The following is a 22,500-nucleotide window of genomic DNA, read 5'->3' on the forward strand; positions in this document are numbered from 1 at the left end:
ACACACACACACACACACATACACACACATCCACACACACACACACACACACACACACACACACACACACACACACACACACACATACACACACACACACACACAGACACACACATGCATGGGCGCATGCCCACACACATGCACACACACACAGACATAGACACACACACGCATGGGCGCACGCACACACACACAGACACACACATCCACACACACACACACACATGCATGGGCGCATGCCCACACACATGCACACACACACAGACATAGACACACACACGCATGGGCGCATGCCCACACACACATACACATCACACATCACACACACATGCATGGGCGCATGCCCACACACAGACATAGACACACACGGGGACACACACACACACACATGCATGGGCGCATGCCCACACATGCACACACACACAGACATAGACACACACACGGACACACACACGGACACGCGCATGGGCGCACGCGCACACACACACACACACACACACACGCGCGCGCATGGGCGCACGCACACACACACACACACACACACACACACACACAGGCACATGCCCCCACACACACACACACACACACGCACGCGCATGGGCGCACGCACACACACACATGAGACACACACACACACATTAAGAGACACGTGGGCACACACACGTGTGCACACACATACAGAGACGCATGCGCACGCACACATACAGAGACACAGACACACACACACACACACACACACATACAGAGACACAGACACACACACACACACACACACACACACATACAGAGACACAGACACGCACACACACGCACACACACGCACACACACACACACACACATACAGAGACACAGACACACACACACTGAGACTGAGACTCAAAGTTTAAGAAAACAAGCAGTAAAGAGGAAGGCCAGATGTCGTTTGAATCAACTCAGCCGACCTTAGGAACACCACTTCAATCACTTTCAGCCTTTTATTCAACACAATAAAGAAAGAAGATCTCCTTTTTAGTGGCTAAAAACAAACCGTGTGTCTCTGCAGATTAGCTAAGATGTGATATTTCACCGGGGTTAACGCACGTGTTCAGGCTGCTGTAGCCATGGTAACGGAGAACAGGGCCGACGTGCTCAGGCGGCACTCGGCTGCCATCGTGTGGCGTTCAGACGTACTGACGTCTGTCAGCTTCCCTGTCTCCTAACCCTCTGAGGTTATATCCATAAACGTTGCTGCCCCATTCAGACCTGATAACTACCATTACTAAGACTTCTGTTCTGTGAACATAGGAGGTCTCTAAAACCTCTCTGACTTCTACTACATCTATTATATATTCCAGACAGAAAACATAGATGGAGAAAGCAAAGTACTGAAGACTACAGTCTAACGTAAACGTAGAAAAGAAAGATATCAAATATGAACAAATACTGTAACGTGTGTCTGTTGTCATCCTTATATTGAGTGTGTGTGTGTCTGCATGTGTTGTGGGTGTGTGTGCGTGTGTGTGTGTCTGTGTGTGTGTTTGTGCATATATATATATATATATGTGTGTGTATATGTGTGTGTGTGTTTGTGCGTGTGTGTTTGTGCATATATATGTGTGTTTGTGCGTGTGTTGTGGGTGTCTTTGTGTGTGTGTGTGTGTTGTGGGTGTCTTTGTGTGTGTGTGTATGTGTCTCTTTGTATGTGTGTGTGTCTGTGTGTGTGTTTGTGTGTGTTGTGAGTGTCTTTGTGTGGGTGTCTCTCTGTGTGTGTGTGTGTGTGTGTGTGTGTCTCTCTGTGTGTGTGTATATATATATATATATATATATATATATATGTATGTATGTGTGTGTGTGTATCTCTCTCTCTATGTGTGTGTGTGTATATATCTCTCTATGTGTGTGTGTATGTCTCTCTCTGTGTGTGTCTCTCTCTCTCTCTCTGTGTGTGTGTGTGTGTGTGTCTCTCTCTCTGTGTGTGTGTCTCTGTGTCTCTCTCTCTCTCTGTGTGTGTGTGTGTCTCTCTCTCTCTGTGTGTGTGTGTGTGTGTCTCTCTCTCTCTGTGTGTGTGTGTGTGTGTGTCTCTCTCTCTCTGTGTGTGTGTGTGTGTGTCTCTCTCTCTGTGTGTGTGTGTGTGTCTCTCTCTCTCTCTCTCTGTGTGTGTGTGTCTCTCTCTCTCTCTCTGTGTGTGTGTCTCTCTCTCTCTGTGTGTGTGTGTGTGTGTGTGTGTGTGTGTGTGTCGAGTCTAACAACAAAGCTACCTATATCAATCTCTAAAATACAGACAATATATCTGTTCCACATTACATTTCTGTAAGACTTTCCAGAACAAGATCATGTCGTCCTCTCCCTTGTGTTGTCGTCCCGTCGACCATGCAACGTTTGTAGCTTTTCCACCGATATTTTTGTCACTTTTTTCAACGTTTAAAAAAACTTGTGAAGAGCGTCGTACGTAACATTATTTCTTTTGGAAATGTGGTTGAAAGAAAACCCATATTTCTGATTATAGAAACATTTTGAAAATGGGTGAAATGTAACCCGAAAGACAACAGGAGGGTTGAATGAAGACTTACTCGTTCGCCAAGATGTACACGTTGGTTACTTTAGGGGTAACGAAAGCAGACTAGTTTGAGAACATCTCCTGTGTCAAAACATCCCTCCACCTGCCACCTTTTCTGCTCCACCTCTCGCTCATTCTCACCTTCTGTCCTCTCTGTCTGTAAGGGCGCTGACACACCAACCTGATAATCGGCCGTCGGACAGTCTGGCGAGATCAGTGACTCGAGTCTGGTCGGTGTGTCCCGTGCCGTCGTCCGTCGGAGGAGCCGTCGGCCTTTATCTGGGCCGACCTGACATGCTCAGTCAGAGACGGGGCGGTCGGGACTCACCTGGAAATGACGAGGATGACTAGAGTCTCTCAAAATCTGACGAAAACCTTTCAAACTGACCTTTGTTGATCTGAAATGAAGACAGATTCAGTTGAACTGCACGGCCTGTTTCTCGATGAAAAATGTTTTCAGAAACACGAAACTATTTTAGGACAATATGAGAACGTATTCTGAACGAGCCGCCGTGACGGTCTGGCTGTGACTTTCCGGAGAAAAAAGACCCACGTGACGCGTTCGTCCTGTCCCCTCAGTGTGTTTCGAGGCACTTTTTGGACCTCGGGGACCCGACTGATCAGTCCGACTGACTTTTCTGCCGACAGTCGGCCGTCTGGTTGGTGTGTAACAGCTATAAGGATGAACTGTCTCTCCTGCTTTGCCTTTTCTCTCTGTGTTTTGACCTTCGCGAGACTCCGTCTCTCCTCCTGTATCCTGTAGGTAGCATCTCTGGAGTCCATCTTTGACGGTTCCTCAGCATTAGGACAGCAGCACCTCCCGGAGCTCCCCTCCCCTACATCCTCCACCCTCTATACCCACGGCGACGACAGCCCCCTCCCCTCCTGCTCCTCCAACCCTTACCCCCCAATCCAGGTAACACCCCCTCCCCCACCCAGACTTCAGTATCACTTATAGTGCTGCTAGGAAAGTCATTTTGTTTACATCTTATCGCTAGCTCACTGCTAGCACGTCCCTGTTAGAGAGGAAATGCCCTAAACATATTCTTTATAAATCCTTACAGTCATTCACTGAAAGAACCGAGCAGACCTGCCACACACACACACACACACACACACACACACACACACACACACACACACACACACACACACACACACACAGAGACACACACACACAGAGAGACACACACACACACACACACACAGAGACACACACACACACACACACACACACAGAGACACACACACAGACACACACACACACACACACACACACACACACACACACACACACACAGAGAGACACACACACACACACACAGAGACACACACACACACACACACACACAGAGAGAGACACACACACACAGAGACACACACACACACAGAGACACACACAGAGACACACACACACACAGAGACACACACACACACACAGAGAGACACACACAGAGACACACACACAGAGACACACACACACACACACACACACACAGAGAGAGACACACACACACACACACACACACACACACACACACACACACACAGAGAGAGACACACACACACACACACAGAGACACACACACACACACACACACACACACACACAGAGAGACACACACACACAGAGAGAGACACACACACACACACACAGAGACACACACACACACACACACACACACACAGAGACACACACACACACACACACACACACACACAGAGACACACACACACACACACACACACACACACACACACACACACACAGAGACACACACATACACACACACACACACACACACACACACAGAGACACACACAGAGACACACGCACGCACGCACACACACACACAGACACACACACACACACACACACACACACACAGAGACACAAACACATACACACACATTGACACACCAATGTCAATTTCTTTCAACCAAAATGCTCCAAAATAACAACATGGATGGTTCCATAAGACTCTTCACAAAGGAAATGAAGGATCAGATCTTTGACATATCTGTGATGATCCTTTACCTTCATTCCTCTGATCTTAACACATTAGTCAGACTCATTCATTTCTGCTTTTTTTCTTACACAACAATCAGAAAATGTCATATAAATTAGGTTTATTGACTATGAATTCCATAAAATAAGTGTAAAACTAGTGCAAATAAACAGGTCTAGTGGTGAATATTCTGACATTAATGGAAGAAAGTGCCAAAAAACGTTGAAATAAGCGACAAAAACGTAAAAACAAGCAAGCATAACGTGGGGAAAAAGCAACACGAACGTACAAACGGTGTCTAAAAGTGTTCATTCTGAGTCCCGTGTGCCCCTCTACTGTGTCACGTTCTCATGAGGGGCTGAGCCCCCCCAAAGGTCTGATCCTAGGATCGCCCCTGCGTTGAACCCCGCTCTGGTTCGGTGAAGTTTCTGCTCCCGGTGAGATCTCCACATTCGTCCCTCCGTTGTTTTCCCTCCGCGTCTGATGTGCGGCGCCCCTAACGTCAGCGGGCGGCCATCTCCAACACCTCCTGCGCCGCGATAACGCGTAAATGGATCCTCGCATCCCCACGAAGACGCCCTGACCTACTGTACACTACTCTCACTGTTGTTATTCCTCTCATTTTAATTCCCTCTCCTCCTCCGCCTCTCGCTCGCTCGCTCTCCTCAGCAGCACCATGGCAACACAGGAGATGAATGCCGACAAAGAAAATCCTGACGGCAGGAAAATGGAGGAGGAGGAGGAGGGTTGAACCTGCAGAGAAGGACAAGGGCAGCTTTAGCGATGTTTTCTGCAACGGGGCGTGAAGGGAGGAGCGATAGTAAAACACAGAACAGCCTCCGAAAGATTTACAGCAGCTCTGGTGAATATTTATCACCGAGAGAAAGGACTCAGAGGCCATGCAATGACTTGTCACTAATGCTTCTTCTCCATCCTCTCATCTCTGCTACACTTCATTCCCAGCTGCAGCAAAGCATGCTGGGAGCACAGGCTGGCTCTATTTATAGCCAGCAGTGTTACAAGACGGTCCCGGAGTTTTCAGGGACATCGTGGAATATTAAGGGAGCGTAATCCAGGCAGGGAAAGTCGGGAAATATCAGGGAAATGAGCGTATTTAATCACTTGTTTCATCTGTTCTAAATGTACTTTAAAAGGGACATTTTTTGAAGTTTTTAATGCTCTATTAATTGTGTTAACTCCCAGCTGCAGCAAAGCATGCTGGGAGGACAGGCCGGCTCTATTTATAGCCAGCAGTGTTACAAGACGGTCCCTGGAGTTTCAGGGAAACCGTGGAATATTTGGGTTGTGTATTTCAGGCAGGTATACACGGGTTCTGTCCTGAGCTCGCACATCATCATTGTGCAGGTGGACTCAGACTCCCATGAGGCTTTGCAGCTTATTAAAGGGCCATACATACAGGCCCTTTTGGGGGATAGAAAACAGAAGTTCTCACAAGTCGAGGCAATTTTTGACGTGTGTTTGGATCATAATTTTGACAAATGTGTATGGATTTATTTCTTAAAAACAAACATTTGTGTCATACACATCACATATCCCCTGCTGGAGCTGCTGCCCCCGCGACCCGATACCGGATAAGCGGAGATGGATGGATGGATGATGGATGGATGGATGGATGGATGGATGGATGGACGTCACATGTATTTATTTTGCCTGAAACTGAGCATTCACGATACCTTAATAAATGGAGGTTAGTTGCCTCCAGTCTGAGTGGATCGTTGACCCAACGCAGGGCCCACGTATCGTCCACATTACGCACATACGTATTTGATTGAGGCTACATTTACATCGAATATCTTCTGCTTCGTTCCCCCCTCTCATTCCCCCTGCTCTGGTGTTCCCCCCTCTCATTCCCCCTGCTCTGGTGTTTCCTCCTCTCATTCCCCCTGCTCTGGCGTTTCCCCCTCTCATTCCCCCTGCTCTGGTGTTCCCCCCTCTCATTCCCCCTGCTCTGGGGTTCCCCCTCTCATTCCCCCTGCTCTGGTGTTCCCCCTCTCATTCCCCCTGCTCTGGTGTTCCCCCTCTCATTCCCCCTGCTCTGGCGGTTCCCCCCTCTCATTCCCCCCTGCTCTGGTGTTCCCCCCTCTCATTCCCCCTGCTCTGGCGTTCCCCCCTCTCATTCTCAGGGGGAGCAGGGATAATCTTTGAAGCCTTTTCACTCATAAAAGTGAAACACAAAGTACTTCCGTTGAAGCATAAATCCCACATTTCTGTAGCTTGTGTCCGTACGTTTTCAAGGGCAACTGATTCTTCTTTCTGTGTCTCACACGCTCATACACTCTGTAGCTGTTAGCATTTTTACAGACTTGTCTTTTATTGAGCTTTTTGTTGTCGTGTAATTCTGTGACAGCGGTAGTTTTTGACAGCTAGACAGATGATTCAGTATCCGGTTTTGTTTCTGCAGTAAAATTGTCTGAAGACACCTTGAATCAACCTTCCCTCAACAAACTCCACCAGACTCCATGTAAATAATCAGGACTTTTAGCGTGTATAGAGCCAGCATATCTCCACCAGACTCCATGTAAATAATCAGGACTTTTAGCGTGTATAGAGCCAGCATATCTCCACCAGACTCCATGTAAATAATCAGGACTTTTAGCGTGTATAGAGCCAGTATATTTCCACCAGACTCCATGTAAATAATCAGGACTTTTAGCGTGTATAGAGCCAGCATATCTCCACCAGACTCCATGTAAATAATCAGGACTTTTAGCGTGTATAGAGCCAGCGTATCTCCACATGTAAATGGGTGAATTAAGGGTTTATTTCAACCAAACCAGAGTGGTGATTGTTGGAAACAGTGGAAAGATGAACCAAGACGGCTTTTGATAGTTTTATTTAGTTTCTGTCCACTTTGAATGAAGTGTGTTTTACGATGATAAAAGTCCTGATTATTTACATGGAGTCTGGTGGGTTTGGTGATGGTGATTTCGGGGCTGTTTCATGTTAAACTAAAAGGATCTTCCTCTTTAACTAAAAGGTCTATCTCTGTAGGGATCCTTTCATAATGTTGTCAGACACTTAGAATAATAATCTGAGTCTGTCAGCAGCAACAACACAACTTTTAGTGGACGCTAACGTTACATTGCAGCTTGTTTCTGGCTCAATACTGGACCAATTTCAAAGATTGCCGTTCCCATCAGTCACTTAGACACAAACAACATTTGAAAAACAAATCTCTGAATGAACTTCCCTGCCGGAACGAATCAGTCGCTCCACACATCACAGATCAACCACCCTGTCCGTCACAGCCGCGATAAACTCAGCATTTTACAAGCCCGAGTCTCCTCGCTGCTGACTCATGTTTGGGAAAGGCACTCAAAGTGTGAAGTAGGACAGAAGTCAGCTGGACCAAAACCCTCCGAGAACCAGGAGAGAGGAGGAGGATGAGGAGGAGGAGGAGGAGCGGTGTGAGGTTTCCAGACTGCAGAGAGAAGAGATCAGAGCACTAACTTCCTCTCTGCCTGCGCTCTCTTTAAAAAAACACACACACACACACACACACACACACACACAGCCGTCCTCTCGTCAGCCCTGCAGTCTGTTGTTGCTGTCTGCCTCAGACAGGCGGAGGCTGGCCGCCCGCCTGCCACGCTGCTCTCTTTCCACCTGCTACGCCATGCTCTCTCACCCAGGCAGGTTAATCCACCCCCGGGGGCGCCTCTCTCTCTCTCGCTCTCTCTCTCTCTCTCTCTCTCCCGTCACGTCCTGGAGTCTGACGGTGGGTCACCGGCTACCGCCTACGACCGCTACACCCGCTCATAACTGACGACCTCGGTGCATCTCCTTATTTTTCCTGGAAACAGCGTCTGGCCACCTCCGTCTCTGCAGCCTCGCCGTTTGTGTCTGTGAGGAAAAGGAGGAGGAGGAGGAGGGGACACACACACACACACACACACACACACACACACACACACACACAAGGTGGAGTGAAACCCCCTCCTCCCATCGTCTGCTCTCCAGCCTGCAGCAGGAGCGAGAGGAGGCGACACCTCCACCTTCACAGCAACAAGCAGCATGCTCAGCTCTGTGTGGTACGCCAAAAAGATGGGCCGCCGCATCATGGGCACCCTGAGGAGAACCAAACGGCTGCACCGGCGCCTACTGGTAGGTCACACCTCCCCTCCTCCGCTCCCTCCGCTTCCTCCGCCCCCTCCGCCCCACAAACATACGAAAATAAATCTTCATAAAAGGTGAGGAGGGAGGGGGAGCCAGCGTGTAGCGTGAGTCATTTTCTACAAGTGTGTGTGTGTGAGACTGTGTGTGTCTGTGTGAGTGTGTCTGTGTGAGACTGTGTGTTTTGAGGCTGTGTGAGAGAGAGAGAAAGTGTGTGTGTGTGTGTGAGAGTGAGTGTGTGTGAGACTGTTTGTTTGTGTGTGTGTTTTGAGGCTGTGTTTGTGTGTGTGTTTGTGTTTTGAGGCTGTGTGTGTTTGTGTTTTGAGGCTGTGTGTGTTTGTGTTTTGAGGCTGTGTGTTTGTGTTTTGAGGCTGTGTGTGTGTGTTTTGAGGCTGTGTGTGTGTGTGTTTGTGTTTTGAGGCTGTGTGTGTGTGTGTGTGTTTGTGTTTTGAGGCTGTGTGTGTTTGTGTTTTGAGGCTGTGTGTGTTTGTGTTTTGAGGCTGTGTGTGTTTGTGTTTTGAGGCTGTGTTTGTGTGTGTGTGTGTGTGTGTGTGTGTTGTAAATGCATTGATTTGTCCGTCTGCTGTGTGGATGTGACGCTGCTGGATGAGGCAGATGTGGGAAAAGTTGCAACAGGAGCTGCTGCTGCTGCTGCTGCTGCGTCACGTAGTGGATCAGGATTCAGGTTCACTTCTTCCCCGCAGATCCAGAAATAGAAACGCTCTCATCACACAAATCCCATATCCAGGTGATTTGGTATCATCATCATCAGAAGCAAAGGGACACGGCGAAAACACGAGGACGGTGCGTTTGCGGGCGTTGGGAGGTGATTGGTTGCTACCGTGAGATCACTGTGTGTGTCTGTTAAACGGACTGTACACGCTCGGTGAATGTTCCAGAGCTTTTTCAGCAGCTGTCGGTCGTTTGGGATACAAGAACAGATGAGCTGGAATCTCCCTCCTCTCGGTACCGAGCCGGTCTTTTTCTGTTGGAAGTCCGATTTATTTTTTTGGGAATCCTGTGCAGCCTTTTTCATGAATCCCCTGCGTGAGTGAACGCCGCGGAGCGATTCACCTGCATAAACAGCAGCATCATGTTCTGGGCAGATGTGTGAGGAACCCCTGCAGTAGCACATGCCTTCGCAGGCGTTGCCTAGCAACCTCCAGGCTCCCTGACACGCAGCGCTACCCCACCTCCTAACACACACACACACACACACACACACACACACACACACACGTTAACATACGTGCACATGCAGGGTTTTCCCTGCCTTTGTAAGGCTCAGGCGCAGTTTTTTGGCAACATATACACCAAATAAATGTAACTAGATGACTTTTCTCAGATCAGATGATCATGTCATTGGTCCCCCGCTGACTTCTTTAGCAAGTTCTGTCTTTAAAGGAGACCTCTCACAGTTGTAAACATTAACGTTAACCACGGTCGGAGTGCCTGTCTCTTTAAAAAAGCCCAGTCTGCTCTGATTGGTCAGCATTTCTGCATTTTTAGGGCTGTACGAATACCATTTTTTGAGCTTTTGAGCGGTATTTTCAGCAGCGAATATTCAAAGTTTCGGTGGCAGCGGCAAGGGAAATCAACATTTCCAACTGCACCTGAAGGCAGCATTATTCCAAGGAGAGAGAGAGAGATGAAGCGACTGCGTTGTTGTTGCAGGACTCCCGGGCACTTGTCCGTAGCAGCGATAGAGGCAGTGATGTTCCCCGTTAACGTTACGGGCCTCGCCTTCACGGTACGGAGTGACTTGGCGGGGCGGCCTCTATCTCGCCCAGTAAGAGCGTGCGCCCCATGTAGGCTGAGTCCTTCAGGTTCGAGTCCGACCTGCGGCCCTTTGCTGCGTGCCATCCCCCCATCTCGCTCTCCCACCTTTCCTGTCTATCCACTGTCACTATCACATAAAGGGGAAACACACACACACACACACACACACACACACACACAGACAGACATAATCTCATACACACACACACACACACACACACACACACACACACACACACACACACACACACACACACACACATACACACACACACACACACATACACACACACACACACACACACACACACACATAAACTCATATACACACACATACACTCACACACACAGAGACACACACACAGACTCATACACACACACACACAGACACACACAGACAGACAATCTCATATATACACACGCACGCACGCAAACTCATACACACACATAATCTCATACACACACACACACACACACACATAAACTCATATACACACACACACATACACTCACACACACAGAGACACACACACAGACTCATACACACACACACACACACACACACTAACACAGACTCACACATAGACTCATGCACACATACACACACACAGACTCATGCACACACACACACACAGACTCATGCACACATACACACACACACACATACACACACACACACACAGACTCATGCACACACGGACACACACACACAAAATATATAAAAACAACATTATATACAAGCGACATTCGAGACAGGCTACATTTAGAGCACACACATTATAGACTTTACATGAAGTGCAATTACTGCTTAGAGTAGCATTAGACCGACAAGGGACACGACAGACGACAGAAGACAGACGACAGAAGACAGACGACAGACAACAGAAGACAGACGACAGGGCATCAGTAACAGAGACCTGGTTGAGGTAGGATATATAGAGTTTTAGCAGCATAGAAAAAATAATCTGTGAACACGGACATCACACAGGGTGGGGAACAAACACACACACTGTAAAAAGAAACCATGAAAGGATCCTTCCACAGATTAGAAAACCAGATCAGATTATGTAGCTTCTGCTGCTTACATTTGCACATTAATGAGTAAAAAGTAGGGCTGTCAAAATAAAAAAAATAATGCGTTAATTGACGTTAGCATACAGACGAAAATCTGGTGCCACTGATATGTCTGCTCTTCTCTCTGCTGCTCTGAAACACAAACACCGCTGCACGTGACGCTAGTTAACACTATACTCGCCGGCAGCTAACGTTAGCCTACCGCTAGCTAGTTAACACTATACTCGCCAGCAGCTAACGTTAGCCTACCGCTAGCTAGTTAACACTATACTCAACAGCAGCTAACGTTAGCCTACCGCTAGCTAGTTAACACTATACTCGACAGCAGCTAACGTTAGCCTACCGCTAGCTAGTTAACACTATACTCGACAGCAGCTAACGTTAGCCTACCGCTAGCTAGTTAACACTATACTCGACAGCAGCTAACGTTAGCCTACCGCCAGCTAGTTAACACTATACTCGACAGCAGCTAACGTTAGCCTACCGCCAGCTAGTTAACACTATACTCAACAGCAGCTAACGTTAGCCACCGGGATGTAACAATCTGCAGCTGCCGTCGGAGAAACAACACAGACGGTGCGTTCAATGAAACTGGGAAATTACAGCCTCGTGGTGCATTTGAAGTTATTGTAAATGTCCTTTCCCATCTGGTTGTTGTTTTTGTCGTTCAACAGCAGTTTACTAGTGAAATAAGTTATTGTTATACATTATTATTAATCATTTAATGTTGACCATATGGCCTTAGCAATAAACAAGCCGTTCTTTAATGTCACCGACTGTTGTTTAGTACCGTTTTATATTCTTTTCTTTTTTTTACTTTCTTAAAACGTATCGGTTCAGGCACCGTTAATTATGTATGAGATTAATTAGATTACATTTTTTTAATTGATTGACAGCCCTAATAAAATGACACACACACACACACACACACACACAAAGACACACACACACACACACACACACACACACACACAAAGACTCACACACACACACACACACACACACAAAGACTCATACACACACACACACACACACACACACACACACACACACACACACAGACTCATACACACACACACACACACACACACACACACACACACACACACACACACACACACACACACACACACACACACACACACACACACACACACACACACAGACTTACACACACACACAGACACACACACACACACACACACACACACACACACACACACACACACACACACACACACACACACACACACACACACACACACACACACACACACACAGACTCACACACACATGCATATACTCATATACACACACACACATTTGATCTATATATATATATATATATATATATATATATATTTCTCGGCCTTTTTTTTGGTGCTTTTTTCTATGATGGCTAAGTTACTTTTTTAGGGCTTTATGTGGACCAAACTGTAAGTGAGAAGACTACATGAGACATGCAACAACACAGTCAAAGATAGTTGAGTTTTTCAAAATAAAAGCATGTTAATAAACTCCACATCTGGCCCTGGATGTGATTCTCGTTTCCCAGCGTGTCTCTTGGTGGAGTAGTCTCTGACACCCCTGCTCTAAAAGTTCAACTTTAACTTCTACCAAAGTGTTTTTCTGCTAAAATACTTGTACTTTTGCTGTTAAGTACCTTATACAAGACTGCGTGTGGCCCTGCTATTAACCACTGACCCCATTATTTTAATAGCTGTGTGGATTTCTGGCCTGTAAATCTGTGTTATGTTGACAGTGAGGGGTGTGATGGTCCGTGCGGCCTGCAGGTGGAGCCACAGACGCACAGCAGCACCCTTTAGGCTGTAATCCTAATCTTCATCAGATGCTGGGAGTCAGTCAGAGCTGCTCCTCTCTCTGTGTGGAGCTGCGTTTGTGTCCCTGTTGTCATCAATCACGTGGGTCAGTTTTCCAATTCCTCCGGGCCGACTCAGATCTCGCCTGCGGGCCGAACTCCGTAACACAGTAACCTACTTTTATTGTTCAGACAGCTGCAAAAATATAGATTTAAAACACTTTGATAACGGTACGGACATTTCAAAAAGGGTAGGACCCCGAAAAGCATTTTGCTTCTTCCTTCCTCCTGACCCTTTTCAGACAAGAGTATTTATTTCTTTTGCTTTATTCTGGCTTTTTCTTAAAGTGAAATACTTTGTGGCTTGTATTTTAGGTTTTTATTGTTTGGTATGTTCGAAATAAAACATTCATTCATTCATAAATGCTTAGAAAACAATGCAGATATTTAGATATTCACAGCAGAAGATGGATAGATGGGTAGATGGGTGGATGGGTGGATGGGTAGATGGATGGGTAGATGGATGGGTAGATGGATGGGTAGATGGATGGTAGATGGGTAGATGGATGGGTAGATGGGTAGATGGATGGATAGATGGGTAGATGCATAGATGGGTAGATGCATAGATGGATAGATGGGTAGATGGATGGATGGATGGATGGATGGGTAGATGGATGGATAGATGGGTAGATAGATGGGTAGATGGATAGATGGGTGGATGGGTAGATGGATGGATAGATGGGTAGATGGATAGATGGATAGATGGGTAGATGGATGGATAGATGGGTAGATGGATGGGTGGATGGGTAGATGGGTAGATGGATGGATGGGTAGATGGATGGGTAGATGGATGGGTAGATGGGTAGATGGATGGGTAGATGGATGGGTAGATGGGTAGATGGATGGGTAGATGGATGGGTAGATGGGTAGATGGATGGGTGGATGGGTAGATGGATGGATGGGTAGATGGATAGATGGGTGGATGGATGGGTAGATGGATGGGTAGATGGATGGGTAGATGGATGGGTGGATGGATGGGTGGATAGATAGATGGATGGGTAGATGGATGGATGGGTAGATGGATGGGTAGATGGATGGGTAGGGTAGATGGATGGGTAGATGGATAGATGGTAGATGGATGGGTGGATGGATAGATGGTAGATGGATGGGTAGATGGATGGATGGGTAGATGGATGGGTAGATGGATGGGTAGATGGATAGATGGGTAGATGGATGGGTAGATGGGTAGATGGATGGATAGATGGGTAGATGGATGGGTAGATGGGTAGATGGGTAGATGGATGGGTAGATAGATAGATGGATGGGTAGATGGGTAGATGGATGGATAGATGGATAGATGGATGGGTAGATGGGTAGATGGATGGGTAGATGGGTAGATAGATGGATACTTTATTCATCCTGAGGAAAATGTTAGGTGTCCAGTAGCTTAGACAACCATAACCCAACAAATACACATACACACATATATCTCCCATACATAAAAATCACTCACAGAGAGTTCAGGGGCCGTATGTTGAGTAGGACAATCATTTTAAAGCTGAGCTGTGTCATATGTCCAGATGAAGTGTCAGTGGATGAACACTCCTCCCACCAAACGGCCCGGCTCCCCTCCTGGGGTTTAAATCCACTTCAAATCTGTCCCACTGCACAGCGCTCGCTGTCATGTCAACACTCGTATGTGGGTTATTCCGGGGGAAACGTTTTGTAACGGCTGCTCGAGTATGAAAAAAAATAACTATAATCACATTTATTTAACACGACTCCTCGTTGACTTTTTGGGAAAGATGTTGCATTTATTTATTTTTTTAAGGATTATTTTTTGGCCATTTTTTTAGGCCTTCATTGACAGGACAGCTGAAGAAACGAAAGGGGCGAGAGAGAGAGAGGGGGGGATGACATGCAGCAAAGGGCCGCAGGACGGAGTCAGGCGCCCAAGATGTTGCATTTATGGAAGTTAAAAAAACAGTTCAACAAATCAGCAGTGAAAACACCTTCGACTGTTACATTTCCCTTCGTACTTTTCCCATTTGAACTTGTTGAAATCCCCGTCAGAACACAAGACAAAATAAGAGACAGAAGAGTTTACTGCAAAACGTAATGTGCAAAATAATTGTGTCGTTTATGACCGATAAATAAAGAACAGGGGAGACTCTCTGTTTCTCTCACGGTGACTCTAGAGTCACTACTAGTGAAGGTAATCGCCGTCACTCTCACTCGCTCTACCACACACACACACACACACACACACACACAAATCATCATCGTTATTTGGTCACTTTTCTGACTTTGGATTCACATTCAGCTTTTGTCGTGTTACAATCTGGGTGCAGCGCTGGAAACATCATCATCATCATCATCATCAGCAGCAGCTTGGTGGTTCGGTCCTGAACAGCCTGCGAGGACTGTCAGGTTTTTATCTTCAGCAGATGCTTAAAGCTGCTGCAGAGAAGATCCAAATGAAAGTAGTAGCTTTCTGCCTGCCTGCCGCTAACCAGGAGTCCCCCCCCCCCCCCCCCTCGCTGCTGACGCTGACATGCACGTCCCTGTGTGTGAATCCGGGGGCTACATCGATTATTCATGCAGCGAGTGGAGCAGCACCCCCCCCGCCCCCTCGTGCTGACATGTGCCTCGCTCACTGAAGCCCGTTAATTGGCAGGAGAATGAGAGAAGACTGGAGAGGGAGGGTGTCACAGCGACAGAGCAACTGAAGAGGGGAGGGGTGACGTGAGAACGAAGAGAGGGAGCGTTATTGTGCCTTGGTGTTGGAGCCCCGAGTAACAGGACTTGAGTTTGGATCTGTTGTTGATCTGTCGCACCACAGAGACCAAAACAAGTGTCCAGATCTGAAGGAAGCATCCATAATTTATCATTCAACCCTCCTGCAATCGGGAGTCTCCCTCCATGAAGATGACCACACATTACTCCCAGCAGGAGTTCACGTCCAAGGCCATGAACGGCGCCGAGAACAACAACAACCTTCAGGAGTCCATCGCCCTCCTCCACCCGCTCCACAGGCAGCACGCCATCGAGCTCCACCGGCAGCAACAGCAGCGTCATCCACAGGGCCCGGCGTCTCTGTCAACATTTACCGCCCGCGCCGTGCCGGCATCCTGCCGCGCTCGCAGTCGTTTCCTCAACCTGCGGGACAGCGTCAAGAAAAGCCCGACCAAGAGCACCGCTAAAGTGGTCGGCGGCAGCAGCCACGCGGCAGGCAGGCCGGAGATACCCTGGGTGCCCTTCGCTTTCAGTAAGGTACTTCAACATCGACGACATGTTCTGTTTGAAGTTGGGGGACCTTTTGGCGAAGGGAAAAGCTATAATTCAACCGCTACCACTTCATCTTAGAGGTTATTTCTTCTCCCTCAGTCTGTCAGGTCTGTTGAATCTATGAATGACACTAGCCTTCTTTAATTTTTATTTGTTAATTCATGCTTATTCTTTTTCTTATTTATTTCTTCTGTGTGTGTGTGTGTGTGTGTGTGTGTTGTAACTGCGTGTTTTTGCTTACGGAGTCGAAAAGGGTCTTTAAAGCTCCATTGTGTAAGAATGTCTCCCATCTAGTGGTGAAACTGTATATGACAACCAGCTGAACATCACTTTCTAGCCCTTCCTCCTACGGTGGCCGAACCCAAAATGATCTCTTAGTATCTCCATCGTTTCCACGCAGCTGTTCTAGCTGTCTGTGTTACAACTGCATGACGTGAGTTGTCTTACCTCTTTGGTTAATGTATCATAAAGATGGAGGTATGTCCCTCTTTGGTTAATGTATCATAAAGATGGAGGTGTGTCCCTCTTTGGTTAATGTATTATAAAGATGGAGGTATGTCCCTCTTTGGTTAATGTATTATAAAGATGGAGCTATGTCCCTCTTTGGTTAATGTATTATAAAGATGGAGGTATGTCTCTCTTTGGTTAATGTATTATAAAGATGGAGGTATGTCCCTCTTTGGTTAATGTATATATAGATGGAGGTATGTCTCTCTTTGGTTAATGTATATAAAGATGGAGGTATGTCCCTCTTTGGTTAATGTATTATAAAGATGGAGGTATGTCTCTCTTTGGTTAATGTATTATAAAGATGGAGGTATGTCTCTCTTAGAGTCTTTAAATGCTTAGCCAATTTGTCCGTTGTTTATTTCTAAAGAAACACGACAATGTATAAAAGGCTCCATTACCTTGTAGCTCACGTTATGGCTCCGTAGCAGACGTTTTTATAACAATAGGCTAACGATTGGGTCATAACCACGAGACTTCCTGTCTCATAGTAGAGGAGTTACCGTATAGTACAGGAGAAGCTCTCAGGCAGTTTGGACTTCCATCAGCTGTTTAAGTGTAATGACTAATGTTAACTATCATTTTAGTGATCAATAATGAGCCTGTGTCTATGTTATCTCCTTACATATACCTACGCTCTCCGTCTCTGCTAGATTGGGAATGATTGAGATTTCTCTTGGCACAGCTACCAGAAGACTTCCAACTTTCAGACAGGTTGCTCACGTCACATCTACGTCTTCAAGCTCAGTTGGAGGCTGCTCAGTAACGCTCAGCCATCACCGGGAAAGTGCTGTCGGTTTTCATTTTTGGGAGACAATACAGATTTGCGCCAGAACGTACACTCAAGTCTTTGGTGTGTTCTGAGGCACTTTTTGGACCAACTCGGGGAGGCTGTCAGTCCGACTGGCTTTTCTGCAGAAGGTCGGCCGTCGGCTTGGTGTGTCTGTTATTGGCAAGAGTCTCTTTCAGATTGTACCACAGACATAAAACACATTTTATTCTTCAGCTATGGGGAAGTGCAAGGTTAGCGATACTTGACTTGAGTTGATGTTGTGATGAAGGTCTTAAATATCATTCATAATGGCCTTAAAAGCTCTTAAAAAGTCTTACATTTGACTGACACAACTGCATTGTGTTGGTGGTGATGGAGTTGTTCTGCTAACTCAACCAGTGCCATTATAAATGAGCTGTCTGCGGTTTGTTAGGAGTGTGTTCTGCTGTCAGAGGTTGAGTTACTACAGTGTGTCAGTTTATGGGGAATCAATACAAACCGTTCATGTGTGACTCTGTTGTCATGACATCTGTTGTGTCCCTGAAAACCGGATGAACCTTCGTCATTTCTATTCTTCTGAAAACTCTTTTCAGTGTCTGTGTCCATTGGTCTCCATCACCTCATTAATACCGTCCTTCACCACGGTCTCCATCGCCTGATTAATACCGTCCTTCACCACGGTCTCCATCGCCTGATTAATACTGTCCTTCACCACGGTCTCCATCACCTCATTAATACTGTCCTTCACCACGGTCTCCATCACCTCATTAATACTGTCCTTCATCACGGTCTCCATCACCTCATTAATACCGTCCTTCATCACGGTCTCCATCGCCTAATTAATACCGTCCTTCGCCACGGTCTCCATCGCCTGATTAATACCGTCCTTCACCACGGTCTCCATCGCCTGATTAATACAGTCCATCACGGTCTCCATCGCCTGATTAATACCGTCCTTCATCACGGTCTCCATCATCTCATTAATACTGTTCTTCATCACGGTCTCCATCATCTCATTAATACTGTCCTTCATCACGGTCTCCATCGCCTAATTAATACAGTCCTTCGCCACGGTCTCCATCACCTCATTAATACTGTCCTTCACCACGGTCTCCATCGCCTGATTAATACCGTCCTTCATCACGGTCTCCATCACCTAATTCTCGCGATAACACGCCACGAGGCGTGTATGTTTACGTCCGCTGTATACAGCATAGACATACACGTAGATAGCTCAAAATGCGTCCAGATAAGAAAGTGGCATGTATGTTTACGCAAAGTCATGTCATCACGTTGATTTTCTGCATTCTGGAGCATTTTTCTGCAACAATTTATGGTGCAAATGTCTTTTAATTATGTAAAGGAAATTATAATTTTTTGGGGGGGTGGGGGCTGGGTTGCACTGGCAAGTTTTTATAGTCGGGGGGGTTGTAACCCCCTCTGCTGTAAATTACGCCCAACAAAAGAAGTACCCTCAGGTTGGGCATTACTGGATTCAAACATAAACTCTGTCCTCTGTGCGTCGCTGCGTTTGACACACCAGTTTGTATTCTTTGGGAGCAATTAAGCCCCATTGTCAGCGGCTTTCCGAGCGGCGCTCCAGAAGTAGGGCTGGCGGATCAATGTGGTCGATGTGCGGGGGCTAATTTTAGCGGCTGTCGGTTTTCCATGGGCTGCAGGTTCTGCTGCTGCAGCACAACAATTAAGCCTCTTCGAAACAGAGCGACACTTCCTGCCAGCGGCTTCACGAGGTCCTGCTCTTTCATAATAGAGGTCAACGTGTTGAAGGCCGCCTCACGCTCACTTCTCTTTATTATCAGGCTGCATGTTCTCTCTCGTTTGTTTTTAGGGCTGTAACTAACGATTATACTCATATATGTATACATATATATATTTTCTGGATGAATGGATGAGTTGTTGGGTCCCTAAAATGTGGATCAGTGTTTCCCAAAGTCCACGATGACGTCCTGACAATTCTTGTTTTGTCCAGATCTCAAAGATAGTCAGTTTCCTGTCCCAGAGGAGAGAAGACACCAGAACATGTGTACCTGTTTTTACATAAAAAAATAGTAATAATAGTTGGATATTAATTTAATAGCTGACAACTGATCGATTCATCTTTGCAGCTCTACACTTTATGTAATCTTTGAGTAAATATGTAAGGAGGGAAGAAGGGAAGAAAAGAGGAGGGAAGGAAGGATGAAAGGAAGTAGGCAAGGATGGAAAGAAGGCAGGATAGAAGGAAAGCAAATAAAGAAGGATGGAAGAAAGGAAGTACGTAGGGAAGGAGGAAGGGAAGATATGCAGAGAAGGAAGGAAGGATGAAAGGATAGATAGAAACTAGAAAATATTCACATTTAACAAGCTGACATCACATGAGTTGACCTGTTTTTTTACCAGGACTACAGTTGGAAAACACTGGGCATTGACAGATATGTTGATTAACGTACATTGTCCTAATAAATGTATAACTCGTTCGTAAAGAGATACAAAACGATCAAAGAGACACAAAACTACCACAAAAAGATCCGGATAAACCAGCGGGACGGTGTGAAGTCAAAGTTTGACCTTTAGTGCTGATGTCACGGCAGGCTGTCGGGGTTTTAACTCTGATCTCCTTGATTGAAACGTCTGCTGCTCTTCAATCATCACAAAAAAGGACATCATCCCCCTGCTGAGACTGTCCTGAGGGACCGGGGATTTAACACACACACACACACACACACACACACACACACACACACAGGATCACACACATACACACTGACACACACACACACACACACTGACACACACACAGACACATACACACACACACACACACACACACACAGGATCACACACATACACTGACTGACACACACACTCACACGCTTACACACTGACTGACACACACACACAGGCTCACACACATACACTGACACACATACACTGACACACACACACACACACACCTACATACATGCTTACACACGTGCACACACACACCCACCCACACGCTTACATACATATGCACACGCTCACACACACCCACCCACACGCTTACATACATATGCACACGCTCACACGTGCGCGCACACACACACACACACACACACACACACACACACACGGCTTTAATCTTCTCAGAGCAGCAGATGGGCCGAGTTTGTCACATCACATCGTCCAAAAAGCACAAGTGTCAGGGAACCTGTCAATCGCAGAGCCTCCTCCTGTGATTGGCCGAGCTCTCTGACACTCTTCCCTCCTGTCCTGTGTGTGTCAAACTCCTCCCAGCTGGCACGTCAACATGACGAAAACAAACACTGACTACGTTTACATGCACGCTAATATTCCACAATATTCTCAATTCGCTACAGGTCACGTAAACAGAATATTCTGTTTGGATGTAGCATTGTCCGATTAAGACGTGTGTGATATTCTAGTATTTTTGAGGTTTGAGAGGCAACGTATACAGCACATTAAGAATCTGCGTCTCAATCTGGGTTTTTACTGCAGTTTGTGACAGTTTACGGCCTCTCGCCTGCTTACGGCTTACGGTCAGCTCTGTGCGTTGCTATGGTTACTGTACACAAACCAAGCAGGGCTGCAGACCCGATAAGAAGGAGAAACACAGCTATACTTTTAAACATTATACAGAGTTCAACATTAAGGTTTTTTTACTTGCCCGTAGTCCATTTTTACCGGAACCTATACAAAGGTTTTTTTTCCCGAAAAAAAAAAAAAAACCTCCAAAGTGTCGGAAAGTGTTTAGAAAACCATCAAAAACGTAAAAAAAAAATGTCTAAAACATAAATCACCAACTCAACTCGTAATTGGCCAACGGCACATTTGTTGCGTTGTTACATTTACTAATGCGACGTGGCGGTTGACTTTCCCCTGATTGGTGAACAATCATCTTGGACTCGCTGTTCGCTACGCCGACCTTTTCAAGAAGCTGCTTGAAGGAATGACGTCGGGACGCCACCGCTGGAAAACTGAAAAAATACGGTTTTGCACGGCTGTACGTAAACGGGAATATTAGTGGAATATTCACTTTCTCTAGCCACGTGAACAGCTTCATCTTTTTGTGGAATAAGGGCAAAAAAACCAGAATATTAGTGGAATATTCTCCTTCTTTAGCCACGTAAACAGCTTCATCTTTTTGTGGAATAAGGGCAAAAAAACCAGAATATTAGTGGAATATTCTCCTTCTTTAGCCACGTAAACAGCTTCATCTTTTTGTGGAATAAGGGCAAAAAAAACAGAATATTAGTGGAATATTCACTTTCTCTAGCCACGTGAACAGCTTCATCTTTTTGTGGAATAAGGGTAAAAAAAACCAGAATATTAGTGGAATATTCTCCTTCTTTAGCCACGTAAGCAGCTTCATCTTTTTGTGGAATAAGGGCAAAAAAAACAGAATATTAGTGGAATATTCTCCTTCTTTAGCCACGTAAACAGCTTCATCTTTTTGTGGAATAAGGGCAAAAAAAACAAAATATTAGTGGAATATTCACTTTCTCTAGCCACGTGAACAGCTTCATCTTTTTTGTGGAATAAGGGCAAAAAAAACCAGAATATTAGTGGAATATTCTCCTT

General features: G+C 46.2%; 1 protein-coding gene across 21 annotated transcripts in view; it reads left to right on the forward strand.

Annotated features, from left to right (window-relative positions):
* dlg1b (discs large MAGUK scaffold protein 1b) overlaps nt 1–22,500 on the forward strand; it is a 175,708-nt gene that overhangs the window by 93,838 nt on the left and 59,370 nt on the right. For 6 of the 21 annotated variants that reach the window (XM_078265149.1, XM_078265150.1, XM_078265155.1 and 3 more), the window contains one exon: nt 3,301–3,453. The exons of the other annotated variants lie outside the window; for them this stretch is intronic. In XM_078265149.1, coding sequence (XP_078121275.1) covers nt 3,301–3,453 — 153 coding nt within the window. The remainder of the gene's footprint in view (nt 1–3,300; nt 3,454–22,500) is intronic. 21 annotated transcript variants of the gene reach the window in all.

The sequence above is a fragment of the Sander vitreus genome, chromosome 12 (assembly GCF_031162955.1).
Source record: "Sander vitreus isolate 19-12246 chromosome 12, sanVit1, whole genome shotgun sequence".
In the NCBI taxonomy this organism is placed as follows: Eukaryota; Metazoa; Chordata; class Actinopteri; order Perciformes; family Percidae; genus Sander; species Sander vitreus.